Here is a 16658-nt window from a genome sequence, read left to right as displayed (position 1 = left end):
ATATTCTATACTATACACTAAACTACCCTTCTCTACCCTTCTGTTAATACTCCCCCTCAAGCTGGTGGGTGAAAGGCATCAAACACACCAAACTTGGATAAGAGAAGGTGGTGTTGAGCAGTAGATAATCCTTTGGTGAGAAGGTCAGCATGCTGCAGAGCAGAGGAAATATGGTAAGGAAGTATGAGCCCAGACTTGATCTTTTCGCATACAAAATGGCAATCTAACTCAATATGTTTACTGCGTTCATGGAAGATAGGATTGTTATAAATTTGGATCGCTGCCTTATTATCACAGAACAAGGACACATGTTGAGTAATGTAAAGTCCCAACTCTTGCAACAAACCAATGATCCAAGTTATTTCAGCTACTGCTGCTGCCATGCTCCTGTATTCAGCTTATGCAGAGCTCCTGCTAACAGTGTTTGTTTCTTGGACTTCTAAAAATGAGTCCTTCTCCTAACTTGATAACATATCCAGTGACTGGCCTCCTTGTGTTAGGGCAAGAGGCCAAATTTGAATCACAATAGGCAGTCAGATTGGTGAGAGGATCAGCAGGCAGCAACACACCCAATCCAGGACACCCTTTGAGATATCTAACCACTCTAAAAGCTGCCTCCAAATGTGATTGTTTAGGTCTTTGCATGAACTGACTCAAGCTCTGAACTGCAAAGCTAATATCTGGCCTAGTGATAGTAAGATAAAGAAGCTTTCTAATCAACTATTGATAGACAGTGTCATCTTCAAGTTATGGACCATTTGCATTTCCTACATGAGTATCATACTCAACAGTGGTCAACTTTTAATTTAGCTCCAAAGGTGTTCTAGCAGGTGTCACGCCCCTTTTTCCTTCGTGGAGTTCGGGTTTCGACATTCATGGGGAACAACTCGTTTCTTTTTGGGAATTAGGTATTTGAAGAGTCGCCACCTAATGGATTAAGGTGGGTTAGGGAACCTAGAGTAATTGACTCAATTAACCAGTTTGCATTACCAGAGATTAGGGTAAGGGCTAGAAATAACCTTGAGGGGAAGGTGTTAGGCACCCCTCGAGGTCCATAACAGTGGGTCTTGACTGAACTTAGTTATGTGAATTAGTTATTTAACAAGTAAGCAGTCTAAGTACATATTTGCAAATAAAGGTAGTTTACATAGTCTAAACACATATACAATCAAGAAAGTTTAGATGGTCTAAGCACACGTAAATTAAGGAGGCCTAAGCAATCCAACCATACATAAACAAAATAAGTTTAGGCATTATAAGTACACATATGTGAATTGGGGGAAGGAAAGTCCTAAGTTGATTAGCCTATAGGATCAATCTGTGCAATGGCCGACAATCCTCCTCAACTAGAGGGGCTACACATGACATTACGCAGGTCATCATATCCTTTTACTACCCATTACCTTCCCCTTAGTGGTTATATAAGTGAGTTTAATTAACGAACTCTAAGCGTGATTTACCCGTCCCTTCCTTGTGGTCCCGGAGGTGTTTAGGACCTCTATACTTAGGCAGTTCTAGACGCTCCGAAGGTATTTAAAAGGTAAAATCTAAGCAACAACAAAGAACACATGGGACTGTCAAATAGGGAAGCAATTAAGGACTCGTGTTTACCTCCACACATAAACAGATACATAGCACGTCTCAAACAACTGATTTTGAAGAAATTTAGAAAACCTAGGAACATGATATCTAGATGAACATTACAGATACAGAATATGCAGTATTTGTTTTAAGGAGAAGTGGCAGAATCCTAACCAGCTTGCCTACTGGTTTTATAGCCCGTTAAGCCTGGACAATTTTACACATAAACAGAACCTAATTTCACAGTTATTTAATTGCCTAAGGCTTGCCTAGGTGTAGGTCTGTATGCAGTCATAATCTGGGAACCAATTAAATAACTTGAATTTATTTAGTCATATAAGCATGCTGATCTAAGTGATTAATATTACAAAACTGATTTTAGGCATGTTGATATTAGGACATGATATCTATGTGTTGGGACTGCTTCAAACCCTTTTATAGACAGTTGTTTATTCAAAACGATGTAGGCATGGTTTTTTAGAGCTCAATGCAAACAAAGTCTTAAATCAGGTTTTCTAATGCGCATAGAGATGGCCATTTTTATTAAGCAGTTTAATGACATAATTTCCAGGTGATAATAATTTATGCAAAGTTAGAGAAAGAAGTGATGAACTTATAACATGTTTCTAATATGCAAAATATAAACGTGAATGTCCTAAGGCAGGCTTTCTAATGCAAATATTATAGACTTATGACATATTTTGATGCAAATAGCATAGCATACGGGCCTAAAGCATGATTTATATCACAATATCAACCCAAAGCAGGAAGTTCATATATAGAAACCTAAGAGCATGGTTTCTATGAAGATCACATATGTGAACCTAAAGCATGATCTCTACCCAATTCCCACAAAATCATGTATGAATCCCCACCCTTTTTACTAATTGCCCCAATATCTGCTTACAAATAATATTATTACAGACCAGGATCAAATGAATTACATAAGTAAATGAAACTATACTATAGGGAGCCTAAATCAGGCCCAAAATAAACCTGGGAATGTCAGGCCTTCAACACAGTCTCAAAAGCCAAAGATCTCATAGCCAATAGTGTGTGCGCCTTGGTGTGTCAGAGTTCCCTAAGGACCTCAAGGATCCCGGGCAGTGCTTACACCAAGACCATTTGTCAAATGGGGATTGATTATGTGCAGTGTGGAAGAGTCAGCCCTAGTATGCCAGAGCTCAGAGAGATCTCGGGGATCCCTAGGCAGTATACAAACCAGAGGGGCAGAACTTAATAGTCTAAGAGTAGAAGTGAAAGTGCTTGACATAAAATAGTATTGAAATAAACTTCAAGAGTGAAAAAGGGTTTCAGGAATAGGCACAGTTTTAGAGAAAATACTAAAAGTGAAAATAGTTTGAGATCAATTCTGAGAAGAGCAATCACACAGACTTACAATCATTCAACAATCGGTTTGCAAATAGGGGTCAAATAGGTTGGGACATAGAGAGTTCAAACATACAACAGGGTCTAGGGGAACATCTAGAGCAACAGCTGTACAGAACAAATAGGAGTCTAATAGTTTAGTGACTTAACAACTAGTCATGATAAGAAGCACATAGTCATGTTGAAGACAAAATGTGTGTTCATTAGGATCAAACAAGTATACTAGACACTAAATTATCAACATGATTACATCAATTAAAGAGGGTAAACAGGGGCTGAATAACATGCTGTTAGAATATCAAGCAATCAAGTGAGACTTAATACTGACTATACATTTAACAAGAGAAGGCAGAATTTAAACATGCTTGCTAAAGCAGTAAACATGGAAACAATTGAGTAAAAAGTATAGGAATAAACATGGATGTATAGACATGGAACACATAAAGTTGAGTTTCAAAATTTAACTAGAGACATACCAGATAAAGAAGAAAAATGCAGAATATGGAAAAACAAGTGCAATTCCACTACCTAGCCTTGGCTTTCAGCCGGCTAGAACTACAGTAGCACAAGTAGCAAAGAAAGAAGAGAGAGTATGAATGTATGTGTGTGTATTCTGAATTATTGTTCGTGTGTTGAATGGAGCAGAATGATAGTGTTTATATAGCAGTTCAAGAGTAGAGCCAATAAGGTAAAAGAATTAGAAATCAGCAATTAAGGGCAATCAAAATCCCATCACATAAGGAGTTCAGAATAGACTCCTTTAATTAGGAGTAATTGATCAAACGGTAATTACATGGGTCTAATTAAGGAAAGAATCTAAATTATACCATGTAAAGGAATCAGTAAGAATCCACAAAACCATGTGGATATCTTATTAAGGCGAGGTAGGTAAATATTGCAAATAAGATAAATGAAGTGATCAATCAATGCTTGATTGTGGGTAGGAAATTAGGGAATTATACCAAAATAACTCTAATTGAATCTCAAATAAGGCAAAAAGAAGGTTTAACAGTCAGTTAGGGTTAGAACCCATAAATCAAGCAATCAATCATGCGAATAAGGCAATCAAAGATAATCAAAGACCAATCAAAAGCCAGTTAACACCTAAATAGGCAAAAGATGCAAATTAAGAGCCTAAAGGCTAAGGGAACAAACAGAAATCAGCAAAATACTTCAGTAAACAAATGAAACCCTAGATAAAATAACAGACACGAGGTTGAAATCAAACAGTGAACAGTCAGTCAATTGAACCAGAAACATAATCATGCGAGAAAGATTAAATAAAACCCGAGGATCTCAGAAAACCTTTTGTGAAAACAGAAGAAGTAGAAGAACCCTAATTTGAAAACACTTAGAGTTGATTGGCAGTATAGAGGTCAAAGAACTCTTAAAGAAAACAACCATGGAATCTTGAAAGCACTTCAAACATACAGGGATTCGAACAACAGAAGTCAGAGAAATCAAAACCCTAAAGTAGCGTAGTGCTAAAAATCGGTTGGTAGCAGAGAAGTAAAAGAACCTTAAAGAACAACCATGGGAATTTGAAAAAACTTCAGATACACAGAGATTCGACCAACAAAAAACAAGAAAACCAAACCCTAATATGATAAGATGCTCAAAAAATCGGTTAATCAGTAAAGAAATAAGAGAACCTTAAGGAAACATCAATGACAAACTCAAAATCGCTCCAGATCTACAAGGATCTGGACAGATTCAAGTCCAAACATTAGGTTTTGAAGAAAAAAGAAAGGGTAACGAGAATCTGGTCTTTGAATCAGAGATTTGAGCCGTAAAACATCGATAGAAAGCACTCACAGACCATAGACAAACTCTTGGAGAGTTTTGAACTAGATCTGGACTAGATCTCTTCGAGGTCCTTCCACGAAATCACAAAATCGAGCAACCAGGGGAAAATACAAGCAAAAGTCACATACATCCATGGAAATCCATAGATCAAACAAGAATAAACGGGATTAGGGCTGGTTTTGGGTGTCGACAGATAGGGTTAAGTTTGGATATCAGAGAGACTGAGAGGATTAGGTATTCTAGGGTGGTTGTTTGGTGAGAATGAATAAGGTTGTGGGGGGTTGTTTGGAATTAAAAAAGGAAGTTTGATCGTGGACCGTTGATCTAAAAGATCAACGGCCACGATTTAATGGGGTTATTGGGTCGGGTAGGCAAATTGGGCCAAAAGGGGTTTGGGCCAAAAATTTTTAAAAGGGTTTTGGGCTGGTTTTAAAGAGGTCAGATCTGAAATAAAAGGGGCTATTTATTAAATACCCAAGTAATTAAATAAAAATTATTTTATAAAATAATTAATAATGAGAAAAAATAATTTTCATGCATAGAAGTGCTTTAAAATAATTATTCAATATTTTAAAAATGAAATTGACCAATTTCTGGTAACATAATGCAGTGATGTATGCATGGGCTATAATTGCAAAATTATTGTAATTATAATCAAAAGGTGTAAATCTGGCCATTTGTAAAATAATTTGAACTTAATATGGCTATGAATAGCAAAATTAAATCAATGAAATGTTATAGAGTCATTTGTGATGAAATTTTGTAATTATTTATATGAATAAAATACTAGAATAAATTATCTTAAAATATAGAAATTATGGAAAAATATTAATTGATGTTGATGCATAATTTTGAAGGTATGTATGCACTTTAAAAATATTATAGGGAAAAATTGGATATCAACAGAAGGTTTACATCCACTTAACCTTACTTGAGAAATAAGTTCTAAAGTATATTTTCTTTGATTAAGCAATGTTCCCTTCTTCGATCTCATAACCTCAATTCCAAGAAAGTATCTCAACTGCCCCAGATCCTTTACTTTGAATCGATTGTGTAAGGTTATTTTTACATTTTCTATCAATGTGAAATGACTGCCAGTAATGAGTAAATCATCCACATATATGAGAATCACCACTAAACCATCTCCTTGTCTCTTGGTAAACAAGGAATGATCAAATCCACTCTCTATTAAAGTTTCAGTAAGCTTAATGTTCCATTGTTTAGAAGCTTATTTGAGGCCATATAAAGATTTGAGAAGTCTGCATACCTTGGTCTCCCCCTGTTTGGTGAACTCTTGAGGCGAACTCATGTAGACTTCCTCATATAAATCTCCCTGTAAGAAAGCATTGTTAACATCCATTTGGTATAGAAGCCACCCTTTGGAAGTGGCTACACTGATAACAAGTCTCACTGTCACCAATTTTGCAACTGGTGAGAATGTGACATGATAGTCAAGTCCTTCCTTTTGGTTGTATAATTTTGCAACCAAACGAGCCTTGAACCTTTTTACCTCTCTATTTGCTTTGTACTTGACTTTGTAGACCTATTTAGAACCAATAACTTGCTTTCCTTTAGGCAATTCAATCAGTTCCCAAGTCATGTTATCCTCAAGTGCTTGTATTTCCTGATTCATGGCTTCAATCCATCTATCATCTTGAACTGCCTCATTAAAGGAGTTTGGTTCAATGCATGCTGAAAAAGCCCTCAAATAGGATTGATATCTTGTTGACAGATTCCCATAGTATAGACCTTTGGATAGTGGATAAAGACATTGATTAGTAGTGTCCTTGGTTGTCACATGGTTTTTCAGCCAAATGGGAGGTTTGGAAATTCTCCCTCCTTTTCTAACTTCATGAGATATTTTCTGAACTAGTGGTTGTTGAGTGTATGGTTCTGATGGTTACGAAAGGATTGGTGATGGTTCTGATGGTTGTGAAGGGATTGGTGTTTCATCTAAATTGGCTTGTGAAGTATCTGCATCTATTGGAAATGTCTCTCTTGGGACCGTGTCAATATGATCCTCATGAGTTTTTGTCAAATCTTCAGTATATGTCATTTGTTCTTGAGTGCCATTATCAATAAGGCTGCTTGTTGGTTCTTGTTCAATGCTTGGCTGGGCAGATTGTACCACCAATTTTGGTTGCTTTGGAAATAAATCAACATAATCCACCTTAGAATTTTTGAATGGAAACATATCTTCTCTAAAACTAACATCCCTACAAACAATAAAGACCTTTCTTTCTAGATTATAAAGCTTGTACCCCTTTTGAGTTGTTGAATACCCTACCAGTATACACCTATTTGCCCTTGGACTGAATTTATCTCCTCTTGGAAGGTTGCTAGCATAACAGAGGCAACCAAACACCCTAAGATGATTTATGTGAGGTGGCTTGTTGTATAGAAGCTCATGTGGTGATCTTACTTTTAAAATAGAAGTAGGTCATTTGTTAAGTAGGTACACAACAGTCTTAACACGCTCTCCCCAAAATCTATTAGGAACTGAACTTTGGAACTTCAGAGCTCTAGCTACTTCTAGAATATGTCTATGCTTCCTATCTACCACCCCATTCTATTGAGGTGTGTAGGGACAAGTACTCTGATGAACAATTCCTAATGAAAAAAAATAATTCATTGCAATTAGAGTTGAAGAATTCAGTGCCATTGTCAGATCTTAATGTCTTAACAGTCACCCCAAACTTATTTTTGACCATTAAAAAGAAATTCTTCAAGACAACCATTACTTCACTCTTTGATTGTAACAAACATATCCAAGTAACTCTACTGTAATTATCTACCACTGTAATAGAGTAGTGCTTCCTGTCATGAGTAGGTATCCTATAAGATCCCCATACATCTACATGAACAAGTTGAAAACTACTAACAATATTATTACTACTGGATGTAAATTTTAGCCTGCTTTGCTTAGCCAAGGGGCATATACCACAGCTGTGTTGTACTCTGCTGTCCACTGAGTTCTTTAACTGTTGAATATGCTGCATTGCATTTATTGAAGGATGTCCTAGCCTTATGTGCCAAAGAACTGAATTATTTGCATCGTTAGTAACCATTTTTGCTGCAGGCATTAATCTCCTCTGCAAAAGGTATAATCCACATGATTCCTTACCAATCCCCATCACCTTTCCATTGTAAAGACCCTCCGGTATATAGAAGTCAGGGAAGAACATTGCAATACAACATAGTTCCTTGGTCAATTTTGGAACAGACAATAAGTTGAACTTAAAGTCAAGAACATGTAAAACATCCTTCAAAACTTGGTTATCCAATATAGAAACATTTCCTGTATGAGTTATTTGACACTTATTCCCTGTTGGTACTTGCACTCCAATATTATTGTGTGCATTACAATCCTTAACATCATGCATAATCTCCTTATGAAAGGTAATATGATGTGAGGCTCCTGAATCGAATATCCATTCACAGCCAAAAGCATTTCATAATAATGCATTTATACCTGCCATAAGTGATTGACAGTCACCTGTGTTTTGTTTGTTTAGAAGGTTCAACAACTGCTTGTATTGATCCTCTGTGAAGAAAGTCCCTTGTGTGGACTGTGGGCTTGATGCATTCCCCTTTTCTGTTGTATCAGCATTATCATAAGTCTTGACTCCTTGTATTGGTACTTTCTTCTTACTCTTGAAATCCGGAAGATATCCTATAATTTTGTAATAATTCTCTTTCAAGTGACCCTTATACCCACAGAATTCACAAATCAAGCCTATTGCCTTAAATCCCTGATTGAGTGTTTGATTCTTTCCAGCTAGCATCGTCAAAGCATCGTTATTAGACTCCCCTACTCCAAGAGTTCTCTGACTCTCTTCTTGTATGACCAAGGCATATGCCTGATTAACTGTCAAAACAGGTATTTTGAGTAACACCTGACTTCTCACATGACTATAGCTTTCATTTAGATTAACTAAAAACTGTAAAAGTCTTAGATTTCTAAATTGTTCAATAAATGGCCTCGTCTCCTCACAATCACATTCAGGTCCTGCCACTAACAAATCCATTTCATCTCATAGATCTTTTATTTTTGAGTAATAAACAGTGACTGAATCAGTAACTTGAGTTAACGACCCTATCATCTTCCACAGTCGATAAGTCTGAGTTAGATTCGATTTATCAAATCTTTCCTTAAATTTGCTCCAAACTTTCGATGCATTTGATGCATAAATGATACTAGGTTGCAATTCCACCGCCACTGTTTTTCCAATCTAAGACAGCACTATAACATTATATCTCTCCCATTGATTTGCCAATTCACCTTTGAATGAACTTTTTACACAGGTTCCTTCTATGAAACCTAATTTGTTTTTCACCAACAGTGCCGTTCGCATAGCTCGACTCCACAGACCATAATTCTCTGGACCTGTGAGTTTTATGTCGATTAACGCTACACCAGGCATGTCCGATTCTCTCAAGTACAAAGGATGATTGTGATAAATTCGAGAAATTTCAATCTCTGGTTCTCCCATGGGAGCAGCTTCAGCAATGGCTTCCTATTGGAATTTTGACGAATTTTGTCCTAAATTTAGATCGAGCGCTTTGATACCATGATAGAATCCGAGATCTAATATCATGAACTCGGATTCATACACATGCAAATGAAGAATTGAAAGATCAAGCAATATTGTAGAGAGAGAAAGTAGAGAGAAGGAAGAGAAGAAATGAAACTCTGTATTAACCAACTGAGATGTACAGTGTTTAACTAATATAATCACTTTCACGGTGGTTAGTGGAGACATCGTGTGAAATGAAAAATATATATATACATACACACATATATACATACACACATATATATATATATATATATATATATATATATATATATATATATATATATGTGTGTGTGTGTGTGTGTGTGAGAATATATATCGAATCAAAATCTTTCCCGATATAAGTGTGAATATAATCAAAATAATGTAAAAAGAAGTGTGTCGAATTCTTATATTTCTACTTGACTCAATATGTTCAGAAAAAGTCAAGGTATTTGGAATTATTTGTTTACACTGACAAAGATAGGGAAAACTTTGAAATTATTATAAGTTTGCACCATGGATACATAACAATTTTAAGTCAAAACTTCCTTAATACATTTATAAATATATAAAAATTTATTTTGGCGTATTTATATCGATACAGATACGTGTATATTTTATATCATTTCTATAAAATATACTAAGTTAATAAAACCGAACTGTACTACTGCACATTTTTATAACACTATATCCGATCAATTTTACAAAACTTTTTCTCAATTTCAACTTTAAATATCTAGCTGCTGACCTACTTTTTCTTACCAAATTGTAAGTTTTTTGTATTTATAACATACTTTCCATTTAAATGACATTCTCTTAATTTTTCCTAAATAATTTTTTCATTACGTTTAAAAATTAGTTTAATTAAACATTCTTATTTTATAAGAATTTTGTTGAAATTAATAACATTTCATGCAATAAACGTAGTCAAGATATGTGTGCGAAAGATCTTCTAGTTTCTATATTAGGATTATCAGCACTTCTCTAACATTTAATACGTTGTGTGAGTTAGACAGAAATTAATTAATAATAGTTTCATTAATTAAGAAAGGTAGAAGGAGAAAATAGACTAGTAAGCTTTAATGTGATTCTTGGCATTCAGTTGGATTTTGTGGCACGAATTGTGGAAGAAACAGGAGACAACTGTTAGAAGAGAAGAGAGAAGAGAGAAGAGAGAAGAGAGAAGAGAGAAGAGAGAGAGAGTTTCAAATATATTTTATTATTATTTTTAAGGAAAATAATTTTGGCTATTGGGTGTCAATTTTTTTGAGTTTCTGTTGCCAAACTTAATACTTATAAGATTAAAAAAGTGTCAATTCTCTTTATGCATTGTCATATACTAGTTGTTAGGTCCATGTAACATAAAACCGAAGTTTAGTGAAAGTCGTCAATCTGTTGTTATCCTCACTCGAAATTTACACTAAACCAATAGAAGCATGATATTTGTTTGCATATATAATTCTATCATTTAAATATTAATTAACTAATGCATATTTTTACTTCATTAAATCACTTAACTATAATAAATTTTATTAATTTTGAGTAAATATCCTATGCGGGTAAGTATTTACCATGGTTAAGTGTGGTTAAGGATGATTATTTTCTTAAAGCGACCATTAAAATGGGACGAAGAAATACCTTTTTTATATTTATTTTCATTAAGACAAAAAATGTAGGGTAAGGTAAATCCAGCTTTACTGAATTTTCTTAGTAATTATATTGGTAAGTTGGATGATGCAATGCTAACGCACAGTTTCCAAAGGTAAGGTGTAATAATTAATATTGGTTGAACAACAAAGTGATCTTATAACACTATCCTATTACTTATACAAATTAAAACTTTTTCTCAATTTCAAGTTTAAATATCTTTTTTTCTTTCAACTTCAACTGAATTTGTCCAAATTCTCACACAACTCTTTTATGATAAGCTTTTACTTAAGAAGCACACCTAAAAAAGAATCCAGTCATTTAAAAAGAAGAATTTCTGGTCACAAATGTCGGCCAATATATCATTCATAATTTCATCGTTTTTAGATCGATCAACTGATGTGAAAAAATCTAAAGACAAGAAAGAAGCTATGGATTTGTGGGGTGTGGAAGAACAGCTATGCGTGTTACTAATTAACGTGGAATATTCGACAGTTTTGTGACAACCACGGAAAGCTAACGTTAATTGCCGATCTTATCTCTTTTTGGTCTACCTACGTACACTCTTCCAGATAGATTATTATGCTTTGTCTCATTCAAGAGACCTACCCGTTTTTCTTTCTATTCTTATATGTCTATATCATTACTTCTTTCTTTCTCATATTGATTGGACAAAAGTTTCAAGTGAGCATTCCATGGATAGCTTGAACCTTCATTCTCGTTCAGCTGCCCTCAACTGTACCATACGGACTTTTCCATGCAAATTCAATTCATTATTATCAGCTGAATGTTCTAAGTATTAATTAATTATGTAGGTGAATTTAGGCCATATGTTCGCATATCACGAGATATATAGTACATTAAAAAATTCAACTTCTTTATTGTCCATTACTATATTTCCGACTTATTTATCAAGTTCACTTTATTTATCATTTAAAAAGTTATAATAAGGCTTTTAATTGGGGTATGTAGGCGACATTATTTTACGTCCAAGGCAGAACATGAAGTAATTAAGTAATATTTGTTGAAAAAATAGAATAGCATTCGTATTTTTTCATGGAGTTCTATACAATGATGATGTAGAAAATATTTATACAATTAAGCCACAATAACATATTTTTCGGTAATTTTCATAATAAGTATTATGTGATAACCTAATAAAAACAGTATTAGTAACTTACATGTTAGTTGTTACTACTATACATGTTAGAATTACCATTGCTACTGGGAGTTTATGTAACTTAAGCCTTTCACACATAAGGTCTAAAACAAAATTTTGTCATTATTCTTGTGACATCTGCAATGGTTACACTAATATATCAGTCCTATATTCTCGCATTGAGAAGAACGAAAAAAAAAAAAAAGAATATGTAGTATCAGTGCTGCTGTTATTACTCAATCCGAGAAAAAAAAAATGATGGGATTTCTCAATTTGAGGATCGACACATCTTATTTTCTGCATGAAAAAGATTGAGCACATAACCACACACTTGTCAATGTGCAATGATACATTGGTAAGCTTTTTGTGGATAAAAGTTTGTCGCAATAGAGATTAATAAAAAGATTAGCAGGAGAAGAAAAAGAGGAATGGATCAGAAAATCTAAGGCGGAATCGAGATTTAAAGTTTATAGATTCTTAAATTAAATTGTAATTGAATTCATAACTTATTTATTTATTGGATTCACGGTTACATTTTTATATATATTTAGTAATTTTTTTTTAATTCAAATACAAGATCTAAGCAAAAGCTATTAGGTTATCCGCACTGATATCTACTTCCCAGCTTCGCTTCTGCTGAGAAAACCATTATTTTTTTCAAGCATACTGATAATAGGTTAAATCTAGGTAATTTGGCGATTGTTTATGCTCCCACTTGATTATATTCCAATATCATAATATGGTCAATTGATGAAAAATAGGCTCTAATTGTGAATTGTATACATTGCAGGATGAGGAGCCTATGTGATGCCTTAAAAAGTTATGATTGGAACCATTTTGGAGCAAGAAAGACCCCTCAGAGCTGAGTACGCTTGAAGACGAGGAAAAAAAGTGATGAAACACAGAACTGGACATGCGCGCCCAGGTGCGCGACCGCGCTCCTTTTAGCGCGTCCATGACAAGAATCTCAGCCAACTAGCGCGTCCAAATGCGCGTCCAGGTGCGCGGTCGCACTAGTCCAAAATCCGGGAAGAGTTATCTAGGGGCAGAATTGGAAATCTGGAGGAAAACTCACTTAACCTATATAAAGTCAAGCTCGCCCAAGGAAGAAAAAGGACGGTTTTCATAGTCGAGTGCAAGAAAGAGAGAGGCAAGAGGCAAGGAGGAGATTTGACCATCAAGTTCTTCTTTTCTTCGCTTGGTTTTTGTTATTTGTGATGAAATTGAACCTATTTGTGATGAACACTAGTATGAATGGCTAAAACCCATTATTCTAGGGTCATGGGTGAAACATGAATGTTGTTGTTTGAAGTTTAATTTGACAAAGTTGGTTTATCATATTGGGTTGTTTATTTTATTCTGCTTTTAATTATTTTGTTGAGTAGCTAACAGTGAAATACTATCTACGAATCTTTAGTTGAACTCGAAAGTGGGAACCTTAGATTGCATATAAAATTAAATAGAGCAAGTTCTTGAACCCGGGCCTCGGGGAACGGATTAGCAATTAGGATAGACATATACCCAATTGCCTTGCTTGGTTGAAATACAGGAATTGTAAATGCATTCTTGTTAATCTTAATTCCATAGACATATATGCATTGAATTAACTTGAATAGGCGAGTAAGAACTTGACAGATTCTTATGAGTAACATTAACCCTGTCAATCAACAATCCGGATAAATCGATTAGTCATTTTAAGCCAAGAACATAACACGATTGTTAACTAGCCTGTGACCCTGGAATATCCTCTCATACTGTTTATTACTCGAAATTGTTATTTGTTTGGTTAATTGCTCTAGTTAGATTATTGCTTGGTAGTTTAGGTAGTAAAACAATTACATCTCTATTTTGTAAAAAAAAACCTCTTGGATAGACAAATTAATTGAGTTTAAATTAGTCAACAGTTAATCATAAGTCTTCGTGGGAACGATACTCTACTCACTACTCTACTACTTGACGATCATGTGCACTTGCGTGAGTGTTTTTGGTCGCAACAAGTTTTTGGCGCCATTGCCGAGGACTTAGAAATTAGCTACTTGACTGAGTTGAGCTTTTATTATTTATTTATTCAAGTTTTAATTTTCAGTTCACTTTGTTTGTGCTAATACAAGTTTTTTTTCTTGAATGCGAAGAAGTAGAAGCGCAAACAATCTCCCTCCTCTTGATCCCGAAATTGAACGAACACTTCACAGATTGAGGAGGGAGGTGGACGCTAGAACTAGAATTGAAAGAGAGTTGGACATCGTAGTTCAACCACAACCAATTGAGATGTCAGGTAATGAGGAACGCACGGTGATCGAAGCCGCAAGGCCCAGTTTGGCTAATATGACTCAGGCTATTGTGATGCCTGATATTACTGGGCACTTTGAGCTAAAACAATACATGGTGCAGCTGATCCAATCCACATGGCTATTTGTGGGCTTACCTCATGAAGACCCGCAGAGGCACATTCAGAATTTCTTGGAAATTACGGACACTTACAATTATTCGAACGTTTCCAGGGACTATGTCAGGCTGACACTTTTCCCCTTTTCACTGATCGGGTAAGGTAAGGAGTGGTTGAATAAGGATCCAACGAATTCAATCCGCACTTGGGATGATCTGGCAAGGAAATTCTTAATCAAGTTTTTCCCTACTAAGAAAACAAAGATATTGAGGAGTCAAATTCTTGGGTTCGAACAACGAGCTGGTGAGACACTTCATCAAACATGGAAAAGGTACAAGAAGATGCTCAGAGACTGTCCTCATCATTGCCAGAAGGATGAGGTATTGGGTCACACTTTTGTAGATGGGTTAGATGATGCTTCAAAGATGAATCTTGATTCATCTTGTGGGGGTAGTTGCATGGCCAGACCGTACAGTGAAATCCAAATCTTGCTGAATAACTTCACTGCTAATGATAATAATTGGCAAGGTGAGGGTGATTCACGAAAGGCAATTAAGCAAAAATCAGCTGGCCAATCAGATGACTAGGATGACAATGCAGCAGCCACAGACAATGCAACATGTACAACAAATGACTATTTGCTACGAACTCTGTGGCGACAGTCATATGAGTGATATGTGCCCCACGAATCCAGAATCCATCTATTATGTGGGGCAACAGAACAGAGGTCTACCGAATCAACATGCACAATAAGAGAATTCTTATAATCCAAATTGGAGGAATCATCCCAACTTCTCATGGGGTGGAAATTAGCAGAATCAGAATCAGCATAGACCCCAAGGGAGTTTCAATCAGCCTCAGAGACCACCCCAACAAATGGAAGAAAGTACCAATGATTTTCTAAAGAAGTTGTTGATTGACAATCAGCAACTCAGGACCGACTTCAGAAATCTTGAAAGGCAAATGGGGCAGTTAGCAACAAATCAAAACACTAGACCTGCAGGCGCTCTCCCCAGTGATACAGAAAAGAACCCTCAAGTGAATGCAGTTACACTTAGAAATGGGAGGTAGCTAGAGGAAGTGCCAAAGAAAAAGAAAGACAAGCCCATACCTGAGGGAGAGTTGATCCCTAAAGTGACTCACGAGCCAAAGAATGCTGCTGAACTTCCAGAGCCAGTGGAGGCCCCAAGGCCACCCCCACCTTTCCTCCAGAGATTGCAGAAAAAGAATGATGATCGCATGTTCAGAAAATTTCTCTCTATGTTGAGCCAGGTTCAATTGAATATCCCACTTGTTGATGTGCTTCGTGAAATTCCAAAGTATGCTAAGTACATAAAAGATATAGTGGCTCACAAGAGAAGATTAACTGAATTTGAGATAGTGGCACTTACTGAGGAGTGCACTTCAAGGGTCCAAAATAAGCTCCCTCAAAAGCTTAAGGATCCTGGCATCTTCATGATTCCTGTGCGCATTGGTAATATTGATGTGGGTCATGCTCTTTGCGATTTGGGGGCGAGCATAAATCTGATGCCTCTATCTTTGTTCAAGAAATTGGGCCTGGGAGCTCCAAGGCCCACTACTGTGATGTTGCAGCTGGCTGATAGATCGATAACACACCTTGAAGGGGTGATTGAAGATGTGTTGTTGTAGATTGGGAAATTCATCTTCCCTGCTGATTTCATTATCCTCGATTATGAGGCTAATGAACTGGTTCCAATCATATTAGGGTGACCTCTCTTAGTTACTGGTGATGCAATTATCAAAGTGAGAGAGGGAAAGATGATTTTGAGGGTAGATGACGAGGAAGCAGTTTTTAATGTCTACAAAACAATCCAACTTCCCCTTCACTATGAGAAGCTCTCAATGATATCTGTTGTTGAGGCTGATGAGCATATTCATGATCCGAGTGTATATCTAGACGATTCTCTAGAGAAAGCACTTATGTTGCTTGATATCCTGGGGACTGATGAGGAGGTTGAGGAGATGATGCACATCGTTGATACATCTTGTGCGTACATGCAAGGGATACACCCCTTTGAGCCTTTGAATAGGCCAGAGGGACCTCCTCCAAAGCCGTCAATTGAGGAAGCCCCAAAATTGGAGCTTAAACCTCTTCCACCTCACCTGCAAT

At 36.0% G+C, this 16658-nt stretch overlaps 2 protein-coding genes across 2 annotated transcripts; one reads left to right on the top strand and one right to left on the bottom strand.

Moving 5' to 3' along the window:
• Positions 1-414: 414 nt before the first annotated feature.
• On the bottom strand, positions 415-8804 carry LOC138879103 (uncharacterized). Its single transcript, XM_070158681.1, has 6 exons — positions 8249-8804; positions 7372-8194; positions 6681-6992; positions 6338-6497; positions 6044-6109; positions 415-720 (listed from the first exon to the last, which is right to left on the bottom strand). Exons 1-6 carry the CDS (start codon positions 8802-8804, stop codon positions 415-417), a joined length of 2223 nt encoding a protein of 740 aa, XP_070014782.1.
• A 6599-nt stretch (positions 8805-15403) lies between these two features.
• Positions 15404-16177, top strand: LOC138879102 (uncharacterized). The gene is made up of 2 exons (XM_070158680.1): positions 15404-15565; positions 15680-16177. Exons 1-2 carry the CDS (start codon positions 15404-15406, stop codon positions 16175-16177), a joined length of 660 nt encoding a protein of 219 aa, XP_070014781.1.
• The last annotated feature ends 481 nt before the right edge of the window (positions 16178-16658 follow it).

The sequence above is a fragment of the Nicotiana sylvestris genome, chromosome 10, assembly GCF_000393655.2.
Source record: "Nicotiana sylvestris chromosome 10, ASM39365v2, whole genome shotgun sequence".
Lineage (NCBI taxonomy): Eukaryota > Viridiplantae > Streptophyta > Magnoliopsida > Solanales > Solanaceae > Nicotiana > Nicotiana sylvestris.
Note: the sequence above shows the minus strand (reverse complement) of the source record. Positions and strands in the feature narration are given on the sequence as shown.

Coding starts and splice junctions, on each gene's coding strand:
- LOC138879103 (XM_070158681.1), bottom strand. CDS start 8,804: ATGGATTTGTTAGTGGCAGGACCTGAATGTGATTGTGAGGAGACGAGG. Junction 6,498..6,680: donor GAACCATCACCAATCCTTTC/GTAACCATCAGA, acceptor TCTGTCAACAAG/ATATCAATCCTATTTGAGGG. Junction 6,110..6,337: donor AATTGCCTAAAGGAAAGCAA/GTTATTGGTTCT, acceptor GCTTTCTTACAG/GGAGATTTATATGAGGAAGT.
- LOC138879102 (XM_070158680.1), top strand. CDS start 15,404: ATGGAAGAAAGTACCAATGATTTTCTAAAGAAGTTGTTGATTGACAAT. Junction 15,566..15,679: donor ATACAGAAAAGAACCCTCAA/GTGAATGCAGTT, acceptor CACGAGCCAAAG/AATGCTGCTGAACTTCCAGA.